Source organism: Vicia villosa, linkage group LG4 (assembly GCF_029867415.1).
Source record: "Vicia villosa cultivar HV-30 ecotype Madison, WI linkage group LG4, Vvil1.0, whole genome shotgun sequence".
Lineage (NCBI taxonomy): Eukaryota > Viridiplantae > Streptophyta > Magnoliopsida > Fabales > Fabaceae > Vicia > Vicia villosa.
In genome coordinates, this window is record NC_081183.1 from 139,636,450 (window position 1) to 139,662,958 (window position 26,509).

The 26,509-nt window shown below is 39.5% G+C and overlaps 1 protein-coding gene across 1 annotated transcript in view; it reads left to right on the forward strand.

Annotated features, from left to right (window-relative positions):
- Nucleotides 1-240: 240 nt before the first annotated feature.
- LOC131597965 (heat shock 70 kDa protein 18-like) overlaps nt 241-26,509 on the forward strand; it is a 36,328-nt gene continuing 10,059 nt past the window's right edge. The window contains exons 1-7 of the mRNA XM_058870621.1: nt 241-396; nt 1,142-1,221; nt 1,645-1,705; nt 2,034-2,171; nt 12,834-12,913; nt 13,337-13,397; nt 13,726-13,863. Of these exons, the coding sequence (XP_058726604.1) occupies nt 241-396; nt 1,142-1,221; nt 1,645-1,705; nt 2,034-2,171; nt 12,834-12,913; nt 13,337-13,397; nt 13,726-13,863 (714 nt within the window). The remainder of the gene's footprint in view (nt 397-1,141; nt 1,222-1,644; nt 1,706-2,033; nt 2,172-12,833; nt 12,914-13,336; nt 13,398-13,725; nt 13,864-26,509) is intronic.

A 26,509-nucleotide genomic window follows, 5' to 3' on the forward strand; every position in this document is an offset into this window, starting at 1 on the left:
AAAAAAAGAAATAAATTAAAAATTAAAAATAAGAATGAAAAGAGGATTTAGGGTTACTCTGTGTTCGTGACTCTTGAAATCCATCTGAAGAAGCTCTCTCCCTCTCCTCATTCGTGTGAACGACGGCCATGGCGTCTCTTCTCCGGTGAGGTTTCACTCGACGCCGTAAACCAACGAATTTCATCGTCGGACCTGACACTCTCGCCTCTCCCGTTCGGTTTTCTCATCTCTCAAAATGCAATGGCGGCGCTTTCAACAAGCTCTCTTCTCCGATTACACCATCGCAACACCGTCGTGACCAACGAAAGCACTGCGTCGCCTTTTTCCCTCCGCCTCACTCTCTATTATCTTCTTCGATTTCGCATTCCCTGGTCTCTCATCTCCGTTGATCACGTTGTAGTTTCATTGTTTGCAGGTTGTTGACGATGCAGTGGAGACGAATCACGAAGGTGATTGATGATGTTGAAGTTTTGACGACGATGGTTGCTGCATGGAGTCGTTGTGCGATGATGATATTGTTGTTTCCTGATGAAGATTTTCAGAATTTGAAGGAGTGAGATGATGAATGGAGTTGTTGAATCATGGAGAATAAAGATTGAAGAGCGATTATGATGAATGAATGAAGGTTGAGAAGAAGATGAATAATGTTGAAGAGTGAAGGTTCAGAGAAGGGGTGGAGGATTGGTGAAAAGTGGTGGAGAGGATGAGAATCAGAGAAGGAGTGAAGTGTGAATCTGAAAAAGATGGAGAATGGTGAAGAGTTTGTTGGAGATTATGGTGTATGAATGAGTGGATTCTTGTGGAGAATGAGCGTGTCTAGCTTGAATATGAGAAGAGAGTTAGTTATATAGGTGACTTGAAGTGGGGAATTCAGTTAAAGATGAGAGATTCTTAGCCATTGGATTGAAAGTTTTCTGTTATGAAATTGAAGGGTGAGATTGAGAGTTTAGAAAGTTTGTTACAATTCAGTTGGGGTTAGTTAGTGGTTAGTTATAAACATGAAAAGGTCAGTTACAAAGTGGTTAAAATTGGTTATTTCTGTTACATCTGGTTGAGGTCAATTAGGGTAGTTAGTTACTGATCTTTGCAGAGTTGGTTTTACTTAGAAAATTCTGAACTGATATACTCTCTCTTTTTGCAGGGCAGATGGTTAAAAGCTTGCTTGATTATCGAGTGGACTTCGGATGATGAAGCTTTTATGTTTGTTATGTGTTGTGGCAGGTATAACTTGCTTCTGACTTTGTGCTGAGGTTTTAAATGAACCAATTCTGGATGTTGACTTTGTGCTTGCCCCGTAGGTATTGGAGCTGACTTTCATTCAACTCACACTGAACCGACCTCATGTTGATAGCAATGGTATGGTAAGGTGACTGTTTGACTTTGATGTAGGCATGTGCATCGATTTTTGTAGAGTGTCAAAATTCAGTTAGGATGTGCTGAGCTAGATTCCAGTTAGAAGGTGATAGAGGGTTAGAGAACTGGTAGTTATAGTTGTGTGGGACTGTTAATGGTTATGTATGCTGGTTATTGAAGAGTTTGAAGTGTGGGATTCTGTTTTGAATTGTTAGCTGCAGTGAATGCAAACTTATTTGGTTTTATTTTGGTATTTGATGTGTATGGGGCTGACTAGGTGAATGTGTGCAGGGATTTTGGGTTAGCAGTAGCTGTTAATGTGAACAAAGTTTGGTTATTGGGAATGGATGAGGTTTAAATGGTTAAGTATGAGTTAGGATAGGATTGTGAAAGTGTGCGGCGATTGTGTATGAATTGTAATGCGAGTTTATGATGATTTTGGCCTGGTTTTTGGATGATGCGGGGATACTGTTTGTGATATAGCTTGAAGCTAGGTTAGAAATGTTAATTGATGGATGAAGTTATGTTTTGAAATGTAAAGAAATTAGCTAAGTTTAGGGACTGATTTGGTTTATTTGTAGTACATGTTTTGAGTCTGTTTTTGAATGGCTTTCTTGAATTCCTTGTGAATTGAATTGGATTCGTGAGATCATGACATGATGTGGTTTTGTATTATGCAGGTTTTGTTTGTATGGATTTATTATTCTTGGGCTGCCATTGAGAGGAGGGATGTTGCTGTTCATAAGCCGGAGACGACAACCATGGCTGCATATTTTGTGATGCACTTGGAGATGGATTTGCAGGATGTGGACTTTGCGGTTTTACCACACCTTCAGCGGTTTTTTTTTGGGAATGTCCAGCAGATGTGGATTGCCTTTGATGAGAGCTATTACTTAGAAACATGTTTCTGATCAACCTTCCGCCAGCTTCATGCCTTTGGTTCTATTTATTTTTTTTGTTAATCTTGCAACTTGTACTGTGTGTGTTCATTGGTTGTAGTTTCCAAAGATGTAATGAATATGCAATGGTCGAAAGTGTAGATGGACATGGCTTATGTATGGCGTAAACTCGAATGAATATGTGGACTTGGTATTGATGTATTTGTAGTGATGATGATTTCAAGAGGTCTATAATAGTTTGTCTCTCTGCTTTTTGTAATGAGAATTTTGGTATTGACTGTTTGTAATGGATTGTAATGAACGCCGGATTTTTGTAATAATGTGAGGTGTTTTGCCTTTTGAATACAAGAATGCATTTCCTCTTTTTCTTTCTTTTTGTGCAAGGCTCGATCAGATCTTGTAATGACTTTTTCTTGAGTTTCAAGCGACGCCATCCATGTAATTCGACAATTTTATGTCCGAAAAGAACTCCCTCCATTTTTACAAATTGAATTCCAACCCTTCCTTCATTTGAACTTCATGCAAGATTTTGAGTGAATTATGAAATAAGATGAAAACCTTTAAAAGTTTTAATTTGGATTTTGGTCAAAAAGTCAACCGTTCCCAGTTGACTTTGACAAAAATCAACGCTATTATCATCTAGCTTTCGAAGTTGAAATGCTCCACCCAAATAACATAGAAACTCCCATTCTTGCATATAAATCCAAGTAAGTGACTTGCAACCCAAGTGATAGCCTGATCCATTCATTAATTGATGAACCTAACCCAAATGCTGAGTGAAAATACTTGATGATCTTAAGACCACACCCCTAGATCCATCTGATAATCCCAAGCACACGGAGTAGACCTGAAAGACCTCAGTTGAACAAAATTGCATAATGTAGAAACCTTAATCACTGTGAAGCTCTAGGTCTTTTCATGACCATTGATCCAATGTTCCAGGTGCCTTATTGATTAGTGATGCATGATGCGTTATATGACCTAATGGGAGGTATGTACATGAGATTATGAAATGAGAAGTCTAAGCCAGTTAAGAATTAAGGGTAGGACAAATTTGGGGTATGACAGCTGCCCCTATTTAATCGTCTTAAACCTGAAGGTGAGATTGGCGCTAGCCTTTCGAACGTTCAAGGTAGAAGAAGATTAAGTATCAAGACCTGAAATTTGTCCTGAAGAGAGGATGGTGTAAGTGTTATCCCCTTTTTTTGTTTTGATATCTGCTGGGGAAAGAAATTTTTGTTTTTTTTGTTTTTTTGGTGAAAAGGTTTATGGTAAGTGATGGTTGAATGATGATAACTGGTCTGGTAGCGTAGCCAAAGTGCCAATACAAGGTTCTCAAAGGAAATATTTACTACATGGACGTGGTCGGAGCAGAAGTATGCCTGGTGGGAAGGTAAGATAGACAAGTGTTTTAAAGGAGATACAGATGAGTACCGAAAGAATGACACATACGAGCATCAAAAGGAGATACAGACGAGTATCGAAAGAATGACACATACGAGCATCAAAAGGAGATACAGACGAGTATCGAAAGAATGACACATACGAGCATCAAAAGGAGATACAGACGAGTATCGGAGGAATGACACATACGAGCATCAAAAGGAGATACAGACGAGTATCGAAAGAATGACACATACGAGCATCAAAAGGTGATACAGACGAGTATCGAAAGAATGACACATACGAGCATCAAAAGGAGGATACAGACGAGTATCGAAAGAATGACACATACGAGCATCAAAAGGAGATACAGACGAGTATCGAAAGAATGACACATACGAGCATCAAAAAGGGATACAGACGAGTATCGAAAGAATGACACATACGAGCATCAAAAGGAGATACAGACGAGTATCGGAGGAATGACACATACGAGCATCAAAAGGAGATACAGACGAGTATCGAAAGAATGACACATACGAGCATCAAAAGGTGATACAGACGAGTATCGAAAGAATGACACATACGAGCATCAAAAGGAGATACAGACGAGTATCGAAAGAATGACACATACGAGCATCAAAAGGAGATACAGACGAGTATCGAAAGATGTGACACATACGAGCATCAAAAGGGAGATACAGACGAGTATCGAAAGAAGTGACACATACGAGCATCAAAAGGAGATACAGACGAGTATCGAAAGAAGATACAGACGAGCATCGAAAGAAGATACAGACGAGCATCGAAAGAAGATACAGACGAGTATCGGAAGGATGACACATACGAGCATCAAAAGGGAGATACAGACGAGTATCGAAAGAATGACGCATACGAGCATCAAAAGGGAGATACAGACGAGTATCGAAAGGATGACACAGACGAGCATCAAAAGGAAGATACAGACGAGTATCGAAAGAATGACGCATACGAGCATCAAAAGGAGATACAGACGAGTATCGAAAGAAGATACAGACGAGCATCGAAAGAAGATACAGACGAGCATCGAAAGAAGATACAGACGAGTATCGGAAGGATGACACATACGAGCATCAAAAGGGAGATACAGACGAGTATCGAAAGAATGACGCAGACGAGCATCAAAAGGAAGATACAGACGAGTATCGAAAGGATGACACAGACGAGCATCAAAAGGAGGATACAGACGAGTATCGAAAGAATGACACATACGAGCATCAAAAGGAGATACAGACGAGTGTTTGAATCAATACAGACGAGTATCGAGAGAAGGTACAGACGAGTACTAAAGAAACGACACAGACGAGCATCGAAAGAAGATACAGACGAGTATCGGAAGAAGATACAGACGAGTATCGGAAGAAGATACAGACGAGCATCGAAAGAAGATACAGACGAGTATCGGAAGGATGACACATACGAGTGTTTGAGAAGCTTGGTAGATGGACTTACTGGGGACTGGGATTTAGTCTTGAAATGATTTGCCAGGACGGAAGGCAAAGGATACGCAACACGGGGGTTGGATCTGAAAAAAAATTTCCGTACGAGGGAAGGAATCACGGAGACTAGGGACGACTAGGCTCGGCAATAAGATGACAGTAACCACGGGGGGTTACGGGGATATTGATGCTTACGAAGCATAAGAATTACATTAATCCCTCAGGCCAAATGCGGGGTGTAACTCTTCAAGAGTGGCAATTGTTTGAATCGCCACACACCAAGTATGATTATTCACACGATTGAAAAATGAGATGGGTTAAATGCCCATCCTCATTCGCACTCTAATCTTCGCGCGGCACACGGGAAATAACCTCGGAGACAACGATTCTGACGAAGAAAGACATTGCACCCGATCCATATTGGGGAGACAACATGAGACTTCTTTTGGAGATTGAGGACACCAGGTATTGGCACCATGGCATAAGGAGATTTGCAATGTGGTAGCAGATATCAATCGGACTTTGTAAGGATAACTTTTTATGTGGGGAAGTATCGTTGTCTTGAATGAATGCTGATTTGTATTATCTGGCTTATGCTTTGTGTGCATGTTTGAATTTTTCTATGGCGTAATGATCCGACTTGACGGATATGCTACGCTTTTGAGGATGCAATGTTATATGCAATGAATACTATATGCAGAGTGCCAAATAAAGGCATTAGTGAGGTAAACACCAGGGAGAATCCCCTTAGTGTTAAGGATTATGTAGAGATGTCAATAGATATTGGACTTTGACTTGTAAGAGCACACTCTTGTTGTTGTCTTCCAGAACATAGAATGACTTTGGACTTCTCACCATGTGCCACTGCTTGGAAGATTTTCGACTTGAGGAGATTCCCTCAATTCACCATGTTGGGGATGAGAAATCCAGGTAATGAGCCCTGGTTAGGGAAGTAGGACAACTCCTAGGAGAAATAAAACTCCTATGCTTGAGGAATGGAACAAACTCTCGGGAGAAATAAACTCCATGCTTGGGGAGAGACCAAGGTTCCAGGAGAAATAAACTCCTATGATTAGGGAGAGGACAATAAAACTCAGAAGATCGTGCCCCAAGTTTCATGACCCATGAAGGAAATTGCCCCAGTGGATCCTTGGAGAGATTTGTCAAATCTCGACGTAACTGCCCCAGATTGGTTGAATTTGAGAGAGATTCCTCGACTTGAATGCCCTAGATATGCCAAATTAGAGAGGTCAAACCTTGATTCAATTGCCCCTGATTAGGTAAATCTTACTAGAATCCTCAAGCTTTCATTGTTTTGAAGTCAAACAAATATGGAAACAACTTTACCACGCTCAACAGAGTCTTCAAACTCTTCCCCTCAAGGTAATCAAGGAAAGTATTAACTGTTCATGCCCAACGGAGTTCTTTGGATAACTTGCCCCTTGATGGTCAACATTTGAGATGATTAGCTTTTCCTCCTCGGAGTTCTCAAGTCTCTTGTACTTTGACATGATCAAGTTACTCAATGATTCTCATCCTGAAATTTTTGATGTTTAAGCAGATGTTTTGTATGCAAAAGAATGTTAATTCTAAGAATGATAATTCTAATGCAAAGCGTATGTTAGTCTTGAAGTTTTAAAACATTTTAGTGGAATGAGGTTGCGACCTCTTGTGAATGAATCACTAGTTGATACAACCTCGATTTTTGCATATGGAAGATAAAGCAGGCATACGATACCAACATGGATATGTGTCACGCTTCATTGGGAGTCAGTTAAACACTATCTCATCGGAGTGTGCTTTCGAAATAAACCCTACTTCAATTAGGACTTTTAAGGGTTGTAACTTGGCCAGGTTCACGGTTTTCAGAAAACAAAGGTTTTTTGGCTCAAAATTATTTGGTACCCACCCCCTTCGTGATGTTCTCCATTCCTAGGTTCCATTAACTCGACATGAGTGTTCATTCCTCACAAGGAATTTGGGATGGTTGAGGAATCAATGAGGTTGTTTTTGGACATGGCAGTCACGCACTTTTATTCTTTGGTGTCTGGTCACACAACTTTGTTCTTTTGAGAAGGATTTTTATTTCGTAATCCTCATTTTCGCTTCTGCTTTCCCTAACTTTTGCCTGGACTAATTCTTTTGAATTTTATTTTGGAGTCCAGCGGGATGCCCTAACTTTTGCCTAAGTCATTGTTTTCATGTTGTTGACTTAGCGGGCTCTCTTTTTCTTTTGTTGTTTTTTTTTTTTGAACAAGTCGTGTGATATCGTGTTGCTCTCGATTTGTTTGAAATATTGTGACTGCCTCATTCTCTGATTGATGAGGGATAACCATTGTGGCATCGTCATCTTTTGATCTCTTGATGGAATAAGGATAATCATTGCAGTTTTGACATTCCTCAACCTTTGGAGGGATAACCATTGTTGTATCCTTAGATTCATACCTTTTTGGTGAGTTTTGAACACTCGATCAAGTTAAATGAACACTACCCTGCCCCAAGGTTAAAATAAGGGTTTTTTATGATTAGAAAAGAAACTCCTTCTTCAAGGCTCAAAGGGGTTAACGAGGGTCTATCTCCCTTATATCTCCGGTGTTTGGGGATTTGAAATAATGCCTGTACATCCTCAGTAGGGTTTTTATTCAAAAACACATGATTAGAGATTTTTGCGTTTTTATCTTTCATCATTCTCCCTCCGCTTTTTGCATAAGCAAGCAATTAGTAAAGTTGGTATCGTAATGCCAAAAACATTTTATGAGTGATAACGAATGGATTACTTCAAGACAAACATAAACAATGTATTATGATTTTCATTCAAAAATTAACAAGTTTTTACATGCTATAAATGCTTAAACAAACAATGAAATGTTACAAATGAGAATTCAATAAGGAAACTAAATGAATGCCATTGTTGAGGAGACTTGACTCCGTCTGGACTCGTTGATCTCGAATACTTTCTGCAGTTCCTTCCAAACTCTTCAGATTACTCCAAAAGAGAACTCCAACGAAGTCACCCATGAATTGTAAACTTTTGCCTTGTTTTAGGGATTCGAGCAATGCTAGTGATGCAATGCTCAAGATAAGAGTATGTCTTGCTTATCCCTCGTGCGGGAGCCCCAAGTATAGATGTTGAAGAAGTATTCGCCTCCATAAAATGGAATAACCTTGCATCGTCATCAGATTGAGGGGATCTATTTGTGGTGAAGAAGACCCAAAACACGAATCTTAACCAACTGAAAGTCTGACAAACGAGGAAGCAACTGGGCACAAGGCAATCAATTTGTTTCTTATATTTTTCTCTCTGTTAACAAGCAAGGGCCACTGAGAAGGAAATCATGAGAAAAGGCAACTGAGATATGAAGTAGAACCTTGAGGATGAGAAGCGTTATGAAGAACACTCTTGATTACCACACGGAAGAAGATTCTGACGGAGTCGCATAGGAATTTGTAATGCTTTCAGGGATTCGAGCAATGCAAATGGCGCAATGCTCAAGATAAAAGTACGTCTTGCTTATCCCTCGTGCGGGAGCCCCAAGCAACTTCCACACATGTACAGGAGATGATTACCAATTTATCTTCAGTATCCATCATTAGGAGTGAAAGTGGTTGATCCTTGCATTTCTTGATATCAGGCATTAGGCACAAACCAACAACATCTGAATCAGTGGAGTCATGACCTTTTATGAATTTCGATCTTTTCTCCAATAGGTGGAACCTTTTGTTAATTTTAATAATTGGAAACTTGCAGACTTCAATGATGTGAATTCTCTTTACCAAGAATAGGAATCTCAACATTATTTCAAGCATTCTGATACATAAGACCTTCTCATGGGTGAGATCTACATTTGCATTTGGCCTAGGAGGAACTCTTCTCAATTATACTTGTCAAAGAGAAAACGCTTGGATAACCTCCATGCACTGATTCATGTCAGTCTCCATTTCTGTTCTCATCTCATTTAAAAACCCACAGAGTTATTCCAATATCAACATTTGAGCACATAGCGGTAAGAAGCCAATTGTCTTGTTGATGTCAAAGTCTGAGTAGAAAAGGCTCCCACAAGCTTCTGGTAGAACCATGAAATGCATGATAGTATGAATGCATGTTTCATTTATGAGAGATCCTAAAGTCTTTTCACACACTTTGTTTTTTCTTTTTTTGGAATCAAAGCTTCTCCTTTTTTGTATAGAATATCTTTTCTTTTCTTTTTTGCTTTTCTATTTCCTTTTTCTTTTTCTCCTCTTTTTTGGAAATAGGCTTTAGGATCTTTCATAAATGGAGTGGACAAAGCAATGATGTTATGCAATGCAAAAGCATGGGATCAATGGTCCATATAATCTTAGTAACCACCGTACAATCCTCTGAATAACTGATACAGGTCAAATGTCACAGGATCAAAGGTCCGACACCTTTTTGAATACCAGGAAAACCAATAGTCACCAACAGAACAGAATAGTCACCAACGGTACCTGTCATGTATATCCCACCCCACTCACAGGTGTAGTCTAGGTCAGGGTAGGTCAATGGCTTCCAGCGTTATCAGTTCTCCTGAAACACCATCATTGTCGCAAATACATGCCAACAACGGTATCTCATTTGAACCTCGACTGGTCGTGGGTCTCATGATCGCAATCAACAGAACCTGACATTCTGTTGGCGTCATGACTATCCACTCTATCCTAGGTATCCTATGCGTCACTCTGGCCTGGGTATTGGGCCTTTTACCTCATAAAACATCCCACCCAACCTGCAAAACAGAACAGAAGACCCCAAGGAACACAGAATATAATCCATATGCATGATGTGCAAACAGAAATAAACATGATATGCAAGCAGAAAAGTAAACATGCAAACATATATACAAGGTATAGACATAAAAACAAATAAACACCCAGTAAATAAACAAACAAACGCAGGCTAGGATCGACTCACTAAGGATGGACCAGCAACAGGTCTAGCAACATCCCCAGCAGAGTCGCCAGCTGTCGCACGCTCGCGAAAAAATGAACAGAGTCGCCACCAATATATTTATCCCATAAGGGAAAGGAATACCAGGAAACCTAACAAAGGAAGGAACGGGGTCTTGCGACCAGAGAATCAAGGTACGGGAGTCGGTTACGCAAGGGGAAGGTATTAGCACCCCTCGCGCCCATCGTACTCGATGGTATCCACCTATGTCTGTTTCTATCTAAAGGGTGTGTACTATGTCTATGTCTAAATGCGAAATGAATGCAAAATGTAGGGAAAATAAAGAATTGTACTCGCACGGGCCCTACCCCGCTGCCTACGTATCCTTTTCAGGAATCAGAGTTACCGTAGCTCGGCTCACGATTTTCTGTTTGTTTTTGTGTTTTTTAGTTGGGCGGAGTCAACGTTCACGTTCTTGCATAAGGGACGACCTACGATGCGTACGAACGGAAATGACATTGCCCTTAGGTGCCAACGAGGCAAAAGAAAAAGAAATGATTGGTTTGTGCCTTTTAGGATAGATGAGTGATGAACAGTTCCCAATACCGGGCCACTCACCACTTTCTCTACTTTGTTTTAATTTGAACCATTGTTAGGTGTTTTAAGTGTTTTTGGTTGTGTATTTTTTAAGGGAATTTACTTCACGATTCGAATCACATAAAATGTATAATGATCGAGAAGCAGATTAGAGAATGAATCCCACTCACTTCCATCCCATTATGTAATGTTTGAGAAACAGATTAGAGAATGAATCTCACTCATTTCTCTCCCATTAATTAATGTTTGAGAAACAGATTAGGGAATGAATCCCATTCGTTTCTCTCCCATTAAGTAGCGACCGAGAAACAGATTAGGGAATGAATCCCACTCGTTTCTATGCCACTAAGTGATTGAGAAATAGATTAGGGAATGAATCCCACTCATTTCTCTACCACTTGCTTAATGTGATTCGCATCTTCCTTTTATTAATGTTTTAAAGAGTTGAGAAAGAAAAAGAATGCAATAGGGAACTAGATCTAACATCTAATCTAAGTTGTCTAATTCCTATTTATGTACAAAAGGAACCTAAAAACTAATGAAATAGGCCTAAAATAAGGCCAAAAATACAAGCAAGAATTATACAAAAATAACATGAACATAGCACAAAAACAATTCAAGCATTAATGCCAAATTACGCACAAAAAAAACTACTATTTTTCTGACCTTTTTTTATGAAGGAATTTAAATGTCAAAATCAACCTAAAAAATTCTACTATTTTTATGAGTTTTCTAATGTCAAAAATGATAAGAGGAAAATTAGTATTTTTATTTACTAAAGGCACATAGAGAAGAAATCTAATTAAAATCTATATTTGTTAATTGAAATAAAAGGAAACAGGGTGGTGCAGTCTGAAAATAGGGGTCTGAGGAGTAAGCTGGGCGCAGGGCCCAAAGGGTGGCCCAAGGTGATGTTTTTTTGTTCAAGGATTCCATTGCAAAAACGAAATATGGGCTCTGTGGGGGTGATGAATAGCAATTCGTGGCCCAGATGATCTTTGTATTGATCCATGTCCTACTTTACTATTAGGTTTTGTTATATTTTTATTTTCTTTTCAGATTTTGTTCTCAATGAAAAAAAAAGAAATAAATTAAAAATTAAAAATAAGAATGAAAAGAGGATTTAGGGTTACTCTGTGTTCGTGACTCTTGAAATCCATCTGAAGAAGCTCTCTCCCTCTCCTCATTCGTGTGAACGACGGCCATGGCGTCTCTTCTCCGGTGAGGTTTCACTCGACGCCGTAAACCAACGAATTTCATCGTCGGACCTGACACTCTCGCCTCTCCCGTTCGGTTTTCTCATCTCTCAAAATGCAATGGCGGCGCTTTCAACAAGCTCTCTTCTCCGATTACACCATCGCAACACCGTCGTGACCAACGAAAGCACTGCGTCGCCTTTTTCCCTCCGCCTCACTCTCTATTATCTTCTTCGATTTCGCATTCCCTGGTCTCTCATCTCCGTTGATCACGTTGTAGTTTCATTGTTTGCAGGTTGTTGACGATGCAGTGGAGACGAATCACGAAGGTGATTGATGATGTTGAAGTTTTGACGACGATGGTTGCTGCATGGAGTCGTTGTGCGATGATGATATTGTTGTTTCCTGATGAAGATTTTCAGAATTTGAAGGAGTGAGATGATGAATGGAGTTGTTGAATCATGGAGAATAAAGATTGAAGAGCGATTATGATGAATGAATGAAGGTTGAGAAGAAGATGAATAATGTTGAAGAGTGAAGGTTCAGAGAAGGGGTGGAGGATTGGTGAAAAGTGGTGGAGAGGATGAGAATCAGAGAAGGAGTGAAGTGTGAATCTGAAAAAGATGGAGAATGGTGAAGAGTTTGTTGGAGATTATGGTGTATGAATGAGTGGATTCTTGTGGAGAATGAGCGTGTCTAGCTTGAATATGAGAAGAGAGTTAGTTATATAGGTGACTTGAAGTGGGGAATTCAGTTAAAGATGAGAGATTCTTAGCCATTGGATTGAAAGTTTTCTGTTATGAAATTGAAGGGTGAGATTGAGAGTTTAGAAAGTTTGTTACAATTCAGTTGGGGTTAGTTAGTGGTTAGTTATAAACATGAAAAGGTCAGTTACAAAGTGGTTAAAATTGGTTATTTCTGTTACATCTGGTTGAGGTCAGTTAGGGTAGTTAGTTACTGATCTTTGCAGAGTTGGTTTTACTTAGAAAATTCTGAACTGATATACTCTCTCTTTTTGCAGGGCAGATGGTTAAAAGCTTGCTTGATTATCGAGTGGACTTCGGATGATGAAGCTTTTATGTTTGTTATGTGTTGTGGCAGGTATAACTTGCTTCTGACTTTGTGCTGAGGTTTTAAATGAACCAATTCTGGATGTTGACTTTGTGCTTGCCCCGTAGGTATTGGAGCTGACTTTCATTCAACTCACACTGAACCGACCTCATGTTGATAGCAATGGTATGGTAAGGTGACTGTTTGACTTTGATGTAGGCATGTGCATCGATTTTTGTAGAGTGTCAAAATTCAGTTAGGATGTGCTGAGCTAGATTCCAGTTAGAAGGTGATAGAGGGTTAGAGAACTGGTAGTTATAGTTGTGTGGGACTGTTAATGGTTATGTATGCTGGTTATTGAAGAGTTTGAAGTGTGGGATTCTGTTTTGAATTGTTAGCTGCAGTGAATGCAAACTTATTTGGTTTTATTTTGGTATTTGATGTGTATGGGGCTGACTAGGTGAATGTGTGCAGGGATTTTGGGTTAGCAGTAGCTGTTAATGTGAACAAAGTTTGGTTATTGGGAATGGATGAGGTTTAAATGGTTAAGTATGAGTTAGGATAGGATTGTGAAAGTGTGCGGCGATTGTGTATGAATTGTAATGCGAGTTTATGATGATTTTGGCCTGGTTTTTGGATGATGCGGGGATACTGTTTGTGATATAGCTTGAAGCTAGGTTAGAAATGTTAATTGATGGATGAAGTTATGTTTTGAAATGTAAAGAAATTAGCTAAGTTTAGGGACTGATTTGGTTTATTTGTAGTACATGTTTTGAGTCTGTTTTTGAATGGCTTTCTTGAATTCCTTGTGAATTGAATTGGATTCGTGAGATCATGACATGATGTGGTTTTGTATTATGCAGGTTTTGTTTGTATGGATTTATTATTCTTGGGCTGCCATTGAGAGGAGGGATGTTGCTGTTCATAAGCCGGAGACGACAACCATGGCTGCATATTTTGTGATGCACTTGGAGATGGATTTGCAGGATGTGGACTTTGCGGTTTTACCACACCTTCAGCGGTTTTTTTTTGGGAATGTCCAGCAGATGTGGATTGCCTTTGATGAGAGCTATTACTTAGAAACATGTTTCTGATCAACCTTCCGCCAGCTTCATGCCTTTGGTTCTATTTATTTTTTTTGTTAATCTTGCAACTTGTACTGTGTGTGTTCATTGGTTGTAGTTTCCAAAGATGTAATGAATATGCAATGGTCGAAAGTGTAGATGGACATGGCTTATGTATGGCGTAAACTCGAATGAATATGTGGACTTGGTATTGATGTATTTGTAGTGATGATGATTTCAAGAGGTCTATAATAGTTTGTCTCTCTGCTTTTTGTAATGAGAATTTTGGTATTGACTGTTTGTAATGGATTGTAATGAACGCCGGATTTTTGTAATAATGTGAGGTGTTTTGCCTTTTGAATACAAGAATGCATTTCCTCTTTTTCTTTCTTTTTGTGCAAGGCTCGATCAGATCTTGTAATGACTTTTTCTTGAGTTTCAAGCGACGCCATCCATGTAATTCGACAATTTTATGTCCGAAAAGAACTCCCTCCATTTTTACAAATTGAATTCCAACCCTTCCTTCATTTGAACTTCATGCAAGATTTTGAGTGAATTATGAAATAAGATGAAAACCTTTAAAAGTTTTAATTTGGATTTTGGTCAAAAAGTCAACCGTTCCCAGTTGACTTTGACAAAAATCAACGCTATTATCATCTAGCTTTCGAAGTTGAAATGCTCCACCCAAATAACATAGAAACTCCCATTCTTGCATATAAATCCAAGTAAGTGACTTGCAACCCAAGTGATAGCCTGATCCATTCATTAATTGATGAACCTAACCCAAATGCTGAGTGAAAATACTTGATGATCTTAAGACCACACCCCTAGATCCATCTGATAATCCCAAGCACACGGAGTAGACCTGAAAGACCTCAGTTGAACAAAATTGCATAATGTAGAAACCTTAATCACTGTGAAGCTCTAGGTCTTTTCATGACCATTGATCCAATGTTCCAGGTGCCTTATTGATTAGTGATGCATGATGCGTTATATGACCTAATGGGAGGTATGTACATGAGATTATGAAATGAGAAGTCTAAGCCAGTTAAGAATTAAGGGTAGGACAAATTTGGGGTATGACACTTATCCACTAACCTTGACAACTCTTCCGGGAGTTCATCGTCTTCCTCATCCCCTTCTTCAGCCTGATTAGCGAGAGCCTCGAGTTTGTATAGAGTCTCAGCAGTATTATTATCGGTGGTGTCAGAAGGTGATCTGCACATGTTTTATGTTTTGTTTTCTTTTAGTATGCAGATGTGAACGTGCTTTGTTTGTGCAAGAAATTTATTTGTCATTTTCAGAAATGGAAAAGGAATAAATGCGAGAAAAGACAATGTTTTCAATACCAAAATGCAAAGACAATTTTATTAATAGACTTCGAACTTGAAAGTAAATGGGGCCCTTACAAACTAGCTCTATGCTTCGGGCGAGGCATGAGCATTATTGTTTTTCTTTATTAAAAAGGGAAATAAAACACACAAAGCAAATTACTTTGAAATGAAAACTATCTCCGGTATCTCCAGGCTTGTCCAATTCTGAAGCTGTTCTCCTGGCCTGATTTCTCGAATGAAATTGGACGTCCCTTCTCGAGAATCCTGGTTGGACACCATAGCCACATGTTCATACCCGCCAGTCACAAAAGTTTGCATTATTGGGGGAAATGGTCGTTCCTCTTTCTTAATGCTTGTGACCTTGGTGGGTTGGTATCCTAACCCTGAACGGTCTTTCTTCTCTGACACCTCTGGTAGCTTGCCCCATCCTTTAGCATCTGTGTCTTGTAGATCCTTCCATGATGTCACCGCCCTTCTTATCTTCTCCACTGGTAGTGTGATAGCGGTTGCAATTTCTAGAGCTTGAAATACGGTACCCAATGCTTCGTCTCCAGCCTCAATATATCTGTATGAGTTTAGATTGCTGACAAATATATCCTCTTCTCCATTGATAGTCACTATGGAGTTCCCATTCACAAACTTTAATTTCTGATGGAGGGTAGAGGTGACTGCCCCAGCTGCGTGGATCCAAGGGCGTCCTAGTAGGCAGGTATAAGCTGGCTCAATTTCCATCACTTGGAAATTGATGCAGAAGGTATGAGGACCGATTACAACGGGCAGATCCACTTCTCCCAACACCGGACTTTGTGATCCATCGAAAGCTTTTACCACTAGGCGACTTGGTCTGACTACCAGTCCTTCTAAGGCTATCTTGTCAAGTGTTGCTTTTGGCATCACATTTAAAGATGACCCTGTGTCGATCAAAACTCTAGCTAGATGGGCCTTCCCACATTGCATGGAGATATGCAAGGCTTTGTTGTGTGACTTTCCTTGTAAGGGTAGCTCATTGTCACTGAAACCTAGGCATGCCCCAGCAGTTAGATTGGCCACCATTCCGTCAAATTGATTGACTGTGATGTCCTTAGTTACATGGGCAGCGTTTAGGATCTTCATCAGAGCATCTCGATGTTTCTCAGAGTGTATCAATAGTGATAAGAGCGATATCTTAGATGGTGTCTGTTGCAACTGATCTACCACTCTATAATCACTCTTCTTAATCAGAGCGAGAAACTCCTCAGCATCCTTATTAGAAGTTTCTTTATCCTTGGGTTCAGCCTCGTCACTTGGTCTCATGACAACTTGTTCTCCATATTGCGTCAAGTTTTCACTAGACGTTGGTTGTACTTGCGCAGTTTTGAATATGCGCCCACTACGGGTCATGCCTCCAGGTCCAACGATGCTTGATACTGCAGTATTGGTATCGGTCTCATATTCCCATGGTACCGCTTTCATCTTGTTCAAGGGATATGGTCCTCTGATTGGGATGATCTTGGTACGCTCTTGCGTAGGTATCATCACTGGTGGTCTAGAGCATGGGATAATCAATGGTTTCCTTGCCCCTTGTGCAGGTATCATTAAAGGCTCGTTTCTTTCCACCATCGCCACATATTCCTCCTCAGGGTGTTCCTCCAGTTGGATCAATCCTTGATCCATGAGCCTTTGCAAGGTGTCTTTGAAAGCTTCGTTATGTTCTAGGATAAACCCCTTTATAAGAAGATACCTCTTAAGGGCATCTATGGGGGAGTTCCGTTGTTGAACCAACTCTTGCTCATTGACAATTTCTATTGCATTGACTGCGCCATCATGGTGTGGCATCAGGTTCGTCTTCACATTGGGTTTGTCAAAGGCGATTGCCCCTGATTCAATCAAATCTTGAACGATGTGCCTGAAGGCCCAACATTTCTCCAAGGTGTGTCCGGGAGAATTGGCGTGAAATTCACACCTTTCATTCGGCTTGTAGTTGGGTGTAACCTTGCATGGAGGAAGAGGTGGCAGTGGCCTAACTTCTACCAAGGATTCATTTATTAAATATTTCAGAATTTCTTTCTTGGAAGTAGGTAGCGGATCGAATCTCCTTTGTCCTCCCTGAAACCGGTTTTGTTGTGGTGGATATGACATGGGAGGTCTGTTTTCCTGATGCCCTACAGCATTAGTCTCTCCTTCCTTCTTCTTTGTGAAGTTGGGGGTAGGCCTCTTCGCCTGATAGGATCCAGATGATGCCCCTTGTATCTTCCCATTCTTGATTCCGTTCTCAATCCTTTCACCGATGACTACCAAGTCTGAAAATCCTGATGACACGCTTCCAACCATCTTATCGTAATATGGCCCTTGCAGCGTGGCCATAAACATATCCACCAGTTCTTTTTCCAACAGGGGAGGTTGAACTCGAGAAGCCATTTCCCTCCACCTCTGTGCATACTCTTTGAATGATTCCTCTTTCTTTTGTGACAAATTTTGGAGTTGCATCCGATTGGGCGCCATGTCCAAATTGTACTTATATTGCTTCAGGAATGTGTTAGCAAGGTCGGTCCAGCTTCGGATATGAGACTTTTCTAACTGCATGTACCAGTCGACCGATGCTCCACTCAAACTATCTTGGAAGAAATGAATCATCAGTTTTTGATCATGAGCATAAGCGGCCATTTTTCGCACATACATGCGCAAGTGATTCCTCGGGCAGGTGAGTCCCTTATATTTCTCAAAATTCGGAACTTTAAACTTGTGTGGAATAGTCAGATCTGGGACTAAACTCATCTCGAAGGTATCCACATCGAAGGCATCATATCCCTCCACAGCCTTTAACCTTTCCTCCAGCGCCTTGATTTGTCCGCTATCTTTAGAGTCATCCCCAGAGTTAGGGGGAGTCAGCTTGGGTTGAGGGACCTGATTTGTATCCTCATTGTCCCCATATTGCAAGTCCAAGTAGTCTTCATCCCTAAGGGGGTTACTGACAGGAATGCGAACTGTGCGAGACGTCCCTTCTTTCTGAGCAGTAGGAATAAACCCTTCTCGAGAAGCCTCTCCCTCTTCATGGGTCGTAGTGACCCTTTTAGATGCGTGAGCATTGGTTTTGTGAGGGTCATGACCTCGAACATACCCTAACAATGGGTTGCCTGAAGGATAGAAAAACACTTAGAAAGGGGGGGATTGAATAAGTGTAACTTTAAATCTTGGACGATAAAAATAAATTGCACAATTATTTTTATCCTGGTTCGCTGTTAACGAAGCTACTCCAGTCCACCCCCGCAGAGATGATTTACCTCAACTGAGGATTTAATCCACTAATCGCACGGATTACAATGGTTTTCCACTTAGTCCGCAACTAAGTCTTCCAGAGTCTTCTGATCACACACTGATCACTCCAGGAACAACTGCTTAGATACCCTCTAAGACTTTCTAGAGTCTACTGATCAACACGATCACTCTAGGCTTAGTTCACTCCTAAGACTTTCCTAGAGTATTCTGATCAACACGATCACTCTAGTTACAAACTGCTCAGCCAACTGCTAAGACTTCCTAGAGTATACTGATCACACGATCACTCTAGTTCCTTACAACTTAATGTAATTCTAAGAGTATTACAAATGCTTCTTAAAAGCGATAATCACAACTGTGATATTTCTCTTAATCGTTTAAGCTTAATCTCACTAATATATTACAACAGCAATGTAGTGAGCTTTGATGAAGATGAAGATTCTGAGTTTTGATTTGAACAGCGTTTCAGCAAGTTAATTTGAATTGTCTTTGTTCAGGATCGTTAACATTGCTTCTCATCAGAACTTCATATTTATAGGCGTTGAGAAGATGACCGTTGAGTGCATTTAATGCTTTGCGTGTTCCGTACAGCATTGCATTTAATGTTATACGCTTTTGTCAACTACCTCGAGCCTTGTTCACGCTGTGTCTACTGACGTAGCCTTTAGTAGCTTTTAACGTTCCTTTTGTCAGTCAGCGTAGTCTGCCACCTGTACTTCCTTCTGATCTGATGTTTATAAATACGACGTTTGAATATCATCAGAGTCAAACAGCTTGGTGCATAGCATCTTCTGATCTTCTGACCTTGAAGTGCTTCTGTTGCGTGATACCATCTTCTGATCTTCAGTGCTTCTGATCTCATGTTCTTCTGATGCTTCCATAGACCCATGTTCTGATTCTGCTTCGACCATCTTCTGATGTCTTGCCAGACCATGTTCTGATGTTGCATGCTGAACCATTTGAGACACAACTTCTGAGCGCTGAATTATGCGTACTCTTTATATATATTTCCTGAAAGGGAAATTGCATTGGATTAGAGTACCATATTATCTTAAGCAAAATTCATATTATTGTTATCATCAAAACTAAGATAATTGATAAGAACAAATCTTGTTCTAACAAAATCTTGTTCTAACAATCTCCCCCTTTTTGATGATGACAAAAACATATATAAATGATATGAATTTGCGATCAGAAAGAGTAGACGGCAAAAGACAAATTACACAGCTATAGCATAAGCATATGAATATGTCTCCCCCTGAGATTAACAATCTCCCCCTGAGATAAATAATCTCCCCCTGAAATAAATACTCGAAGAACTTTAATAAAAGACTTCCCTGATTATTTCGGTAGAGACGATCATATAAGCTTCTGCCTTCAGAGAATTCATAGCTTCTGACTTCTGCTTCCATTGGACAGCTTCAGAACTTGAATTTCTTTAGATCCTTAGAACACTCACAGCTTCTGATTCCTGCTTCCATCGTGGACAGCTTCAGAACTTGAATTTCTTTGATCTTCAGAACATTCACAGCTTCTGACTTCTGCTTCCATTCAGGACAGCTTCAGAACTTGAGTTTTCTGGATTTTTTAGAACATTCACATCTTCTGATTTCTGCTTCCCTCGGATAGCTTCAGAACTTTGAATGTCTACCAATCATCACTTCATGCTAGATTTGTATCAGAACATTGTTGAATGTACCAGAGCATCATCAGAGCATCTCTACATCCTGAAATGTTACAGAACAAAAACTAAACGACAAAAGTCAGCATGAACGAGTTAGAACATAAAATGTATGTTTGAACACATTATATGTATCAGAGCCATATAGGCTGAAATAATGTATCAGAGCAAATAATGTATCAGAGCCATGACATTATATGTATCAGAGCAAATAGAATTTTGTCAGAACAGGATACACAATGATATTCAAATTCTATTATCAGTGCTTCTGATTCATTCTTCTTTCTTGCTTCTGATTTCTGAAGCTTGACAGCACTCAGCTTGCTTCAGTTTCCAAGAGCTTATTCCTTTTACAGAATAACGCTTCTTATGGTTTTGCTTCTAGTGTTTGCTTCTGAAGATTTTCTTCACATCTTTGTACCTGCAAAACACTTAAACCATATAGAACTTGCAGTTCTTGTTAGTGAATGTGTGGGAGCCTCTTTACCCAGCAACTGATAGATTTAATCAAATCATTTATCATTTATCTTCTCCCCCTTTTTGTCATAACATCAAAAAGAATATTTAAAAAGATTCAGATGTATAAAACGACAAAAGAAAACATTTACTGGAATGTAAAACACAAAGAAACTTTTCATTGATAATCAAAAGATATTACAAAATGTTCCTATGTTTAACAAGATGAGAAACATTCCTAGCAAATACAAAGTAGAATTTCCAAAGGGGAAATCACTACAAAAATTAAAAACAGAACCCTAGCTAGACACGCTCTGTGTCAACCCATCAAGAATCCCGGAGGACTTCTTGTCTTCCAGACTGGAACCTCCACTGTAGGAGAGATCCAAGTGACCAAAGAGGAAGAGAGGGACAGTTCACAGACAGAGAGCTAATGTTGCAAACGGGGCTTTCCCTCAACATAGAAGTTAAGAATATCATTCTTAACCTCCTCCCATAACTCAAGAAAGTCTTCTGTCTTTGGGTGAAAGTTGATAACAACATCAAAGAAGAGTCTGACTTGAGCGGTATTAGAAGAGCCATCCCGAGATGCACAGAGATCTGTCGCCTTTGAGTCATGGAGCTTTAACAGACATAGGGTGAACGCTAGGTTTTGAGAGAGGAAATGAAAAACGAGAGAGAGAGAGAGAGAGAGAAGAAAAAAACTTTAAGAGGAAAACAAAGAGATAGGAAACCAAAAACCATTTTGAAGAGTATTTAAAAAAAATGAAATGAAACGAAAGATGAAAAGCATTTAATGTTACGTGACGTGAGGAGAGATAATAAAGACAAATGAGGTGACTAGCACAGTTACCTATGGTCGGCGTCCCTTCAACTGCACGCGCGCTTATCCATGAACAGTAACGACAGGTTTACCATCCCGAGATAAAACGTAACAGCTTTTTTTGCTTTAAAAGAGGTTCTGAATCAACTTAGACAATGAAACGTTAGTAATAACCGAATCATAATTTCTAAAAGAATTCAATCAGAACTTCTGATTAAAAGAAATGTTCCACATTCATTTCAGAAGATACTCATACATGAGAACTTCTCATCTTCTCATTCTGGGCATAAATCCATACTGATGTTCTTCAGAATGAACTTAAACCTATCTTCAGCCAGGGGTTTTGTAAAGATATCAGCCCATTGATGGTCTGTATCAACAAAGTTTAAAGATATAACACCCTTCTGAACATAGTCCCTTATGAAATGATGTTTTATCTCAATATGTTTAGCTTTTGAATGAAGAATAGGATTCTTAGATAAACATATAGCAGAAGTATTATCACAGAATATAGGAATGTTACTCTCAAATATCTGATAATCTTCCAACTGACTCTTCATCCAGAGCATCTGTGTACTACAGCCAGCAGCAGCGACATATTCTGCTTCTGTGGTTGATAGAGCAATAGTTGCTTGCTTCTTGCTGTACCAGGAGATCAAATGACTTCCAAGAAATTGGCAACTTCCTGAAGTACTTTTTCTTTCAATTCTGTCTCCAGCATAGTCAGCATCGCAGAATCCTACTAAGTTGTATTCTTTAGATTTTCTGTAAACTAAGCCAACATTAGTAGTACCTTTCAGATACCTTAGAATTCTCTTAACAGCAGTTAAATGAGATTCTCTAGGATCTGATTGGAATCTAGCACACAAACAAACACTGAACAGAATGTCAGGTCTAGAAGCAGTCAGATATAGGAGAGATCCAATCATACCTCTGTATAACTTCTGATCTACCTTCTTACTTACCTCATCCTTACCTAGGATGCATGTTGGATGCATAGGAGTTTTGGCTTCTTTGCAGTCTAGAAGATTAAACTTCTTCAGAAGTTCCTTCACATACTTGGTTTGGTGAACATATGTTCCTTCTGATGTTTGATTTATTTGTATTCCAAGGAAGTACTTGAGTTCTCCCATCATGCTCATTTCAAACTCAGCCTGCATAGACTCAGCAAACTCCTTTCCAAGTGTAGCATTAGATGTTCCAAAAATAATATCATCCACATATATTTGACAAATTAAAATATCCCTTTTAAAGGTTTTACAAAAGAGAGTAGTGTCCACTTTTCCTCTAGTGAAACCATTATCCAGAAGGAAAGAACTTAAGCGTTCATACCAAGCTCTGGGAGCCTGTTTCAATCCATACAATGATTTCTTAAGTTTAAAAACATGATTAGGAGACATAGAGTCTTCAAAACCAGGAGGTTGATGGACATAAACTTCTTCATCTATATAACCATTTAAGAAGGCACTCTTAACATCCATCTGATAGAGAGTGATGTTATGTTGAGTGGCAAAAGAAATTAATAGACGAATAGACTCTAACCTGGCCACTGGTGCAAAGGTTTCTGTATAGTCAATCCCTTCTTGCTGACTATAACCCTGAGCCACCAATCTGGCTTTGTTCCTTACCACTTCACCTTTCTCACTGAGCTTGTTTCTGAAGACCCATTTTGTACCAATTATATTGAATCCATCTGGTCTAGGAACAAGATCCCAAACATCATTCCTTGTAAACTGATTTAGTTCTTCTTGCATAGCAATTATCCAGTCTGGATCTTCTAGAGCATGATCAACAGAAGTTGGCTCGATCAAAGATACAAGACCTAATTGACAGTCTGCACTGTTCTTAAGGAATGCTCTTGTTCTGATTGGATCATCCTTCTTTCCAAGAATGACATCTTCTGAATGACCAGAGATGAGTCTAGATGATCTTCTGACAGATGGTTCTTCAGATATGCTTAGATCCTCCAGAGAAGCTGATACTTGATCTTCAGATTCTTTGCTTCTGAGAAGCTCTGCTTCTGATGCGTTGCTTCTTGGCTCAACAACTTCTGATATGTCAATATCATAACCTGCAAAATTATCAAACTGCTTTTGTTTTTCAGAACCAAGCTTATCATCAAACCTGATATTGATTGATTCTTCTACAACCAATGTTTCAGTATTGTATACTCTGTAGCCTTTTGAGCGTTCAGAATATCCAAGAAGGAAACATTTTTGTGCTTTGGAATCAAACTTACCAAGATGATCTTTAGTGTTCAGAATAAAACATACACATCCAAAAGGATGGAAATATGAAATGTTGGGCTTTCTATTCTTCCACAATTCATAGGGAGTCTTATTTAGAATAGGTCTGATAGAGATTCTATTCTGAATATAGCATGCAGTGTTTATTGCTTCTGCCCAGAAATGCTTAGCCATATTGGTTTCATTGATCATGGTTCTGGCCATTTCTTGAAGAGTCCTATTCTTTCGTTCTACAACCCCATTTTGCTGTGGAGTTCTAGGACAAGAGAAATCATGGGCAATACCATTTTCTTTGAAGAATTCTTCAAAGGATCTGTTCTCAAATTCACCACCATGATCACTTCTGACCTTTATGATTTTACACTCTTTTTCAGATTGAATCTGAATGCAGAAATCAAAGAACACTGAATGAGTCTCATCCTTGTGTTTCAAGAATTTTACCCATGTCCAGCGGCTATAATCATCTACGATGACTAATCCATATTTCTTTCCTCTGACAGATGCTGTTTTGACTGGGCCAAACAGATCAATGTGCAAGAGTTCTAATGGCCTTGAGGTAGAAACAACATTCTTAGACTTGAATGCAGGTTTGGAGAACTTGCCCTTCTGACATGCTTCACAAAGAGCATCTGATTTGAATTTCAGATTAGGGAGTCCTCTGACCAGATTCAGTTTGTTAATCTGAGAAATCTTTCTCAAACTAGCATGACCTAATCTTCTGTGCCAGACCCACTGCTCTTCAGAAACAGACATAAGACAAGTCACCTTCTGACTCATAAGATCTTGCAGATCTGTCTTATAAATGTTGTTCTTCCTCTTGCCTGTAAATAGGATTGAGCCATCCTTCTGATTTACAGCCTTGCAAGACTTTTGATTGAAGATTATATCATAACCATTGTCACTTAATTGATTGATAGATAAGAGGTTATGTGTTAATCCTTCTACAAGAAGTACATTAGAGATGGAAGGAGAGTTACCAGACTTTATAGTTCCAGAGCCAATTATCTTGCCCTTCTGATCTCCTCCGAACTTGACTTCTCCTCCAGACTTAAGCACCAGGTCTTGGAACATAGACCTTCTTCCTGTCATGTGTCGCGAGCATCCAGAGTCCAGGTACCATGACATGTTGTGCCTTGTCCTTTTTGCAGTCAAGGATATCTGCAATAGGAATAATCTTATCCTTAGGTACCCACATCTTTTTGGGTCCTTTCTTGTTAGATTTTCTCAAGTTCTGATTGAACTTGGATTTAACATTGTAAGCAATAGGAGGAACAGCATGATAATTCTTAATGTGAGTTTCATGATATTTCCTAGGTTGTGTCACATGCTTCTTAGTGTGTGTAATGTGAAAACTTTGAGCATGTGAAGTGTGCCTAATATCATGTGAGTGGCCATACTTGAACTGATCATACAATGGCTTGTATGTGAGTTTCATTTCATCAACAGGTTCAAGTTTGTATGGGGTTTCACCCTCATAACCAATGCCAACTCTTTTGTTTCCAGACACAGCATATATCATAGAAGCTAGCTGACTTCTGCCAATACTTCTAGATAAGAACTTCCTGAAACTTAAATCATATTCTTTCAGAATATGGTTTAGACTGGGAGTGGATTTTTCTGAATCAGAAGGAGATCCAACATTATTGGATAATTTTAAAAGTTTTTCTTTTAATTCAGAATTTTCCAACTCAAGCTTCTTTGTTTCAAATTCAAATTGCTTTTTCAGCTTTTTGTATTTGAGACTAATCTGAGACTTGAGTTCCAGAAGTTCAGTTAGACCGGAAACTAACTCATCTCTAGTAAGTTCAGAAAATACCTCTTCAGAATCTGATTCTGATGTAGATTCTGATCCGTCATCTTCTGTCGCCATCAGCGCACAGTTGGCCTGCTCATCTTCTGAATCATCTTCTGACTCATCCCAGGTTGCCATAAGACCTTTCTTCTTATGAAACTTTTTCTTGGGACTTTCCTTCTGAAGATTTGGACATTCATTCTTGTAGTGTCCAGGCTCATTGCATTCATAGCACATGACCTTCTTCTTGTCAAATCTTCTTTCATCAGAAGATTCTCCACGTTCAAATTTCCTTGAACTTCTGAAGCCTCTGAACTTCCTTTGCTTGGTCTTCCAGAGTTGATTTAGCCTTCTGGAGATCAGGGACAGTTCATCTTCTTCTTCAGATTCTGATTCCTCAGGATCTTCTTCTTTGGCCTGAAAAGCGTTAGTGCATTTCTTGATATTAGATTTTAATGCAATAGATTTACCTTTCTTTTGAGGCTCATTTGCATCCAGCTCAATCTCATGGCTTCTCAAGGCACTGATCAGCTCTTCCAGAGAAACTTCATTCAGATTCTTTGCAATCTTGAATGCAGTCACCATAGGACCCCATCTTCTGGGTAAGCTTCTGATGATCTTCTTTACGTGATCAGCCTTGGTGTATCCCTTGTCAAGAACTCTCAATCCAGCAGTCAGAGTTTGAAATCTCGAAAACATCTTTTCAATGTCTTCATCATCCTCCATCTTGAAGGCTTCATACTTCTGGATTAAGGCTAGAGCTTTAGTCTCCTTGACTTGAGCATTTCCCTCATGAGTCATTTTCAAGGACTCATATATGTCATAGGCCGTTTCCCTGTTGGATATCTTCTCATACTCAGCATGAGAGATAGCATTCAGCAAAACAGTTCTGCATTTATGATGATTCCTGAAAAGCTTCTTTTGATCATCATTCATTTCTTGCCTTGACAGCTTTGCGCCACTGGCATTTACTGGATGTTTGTAACCATCCATCAG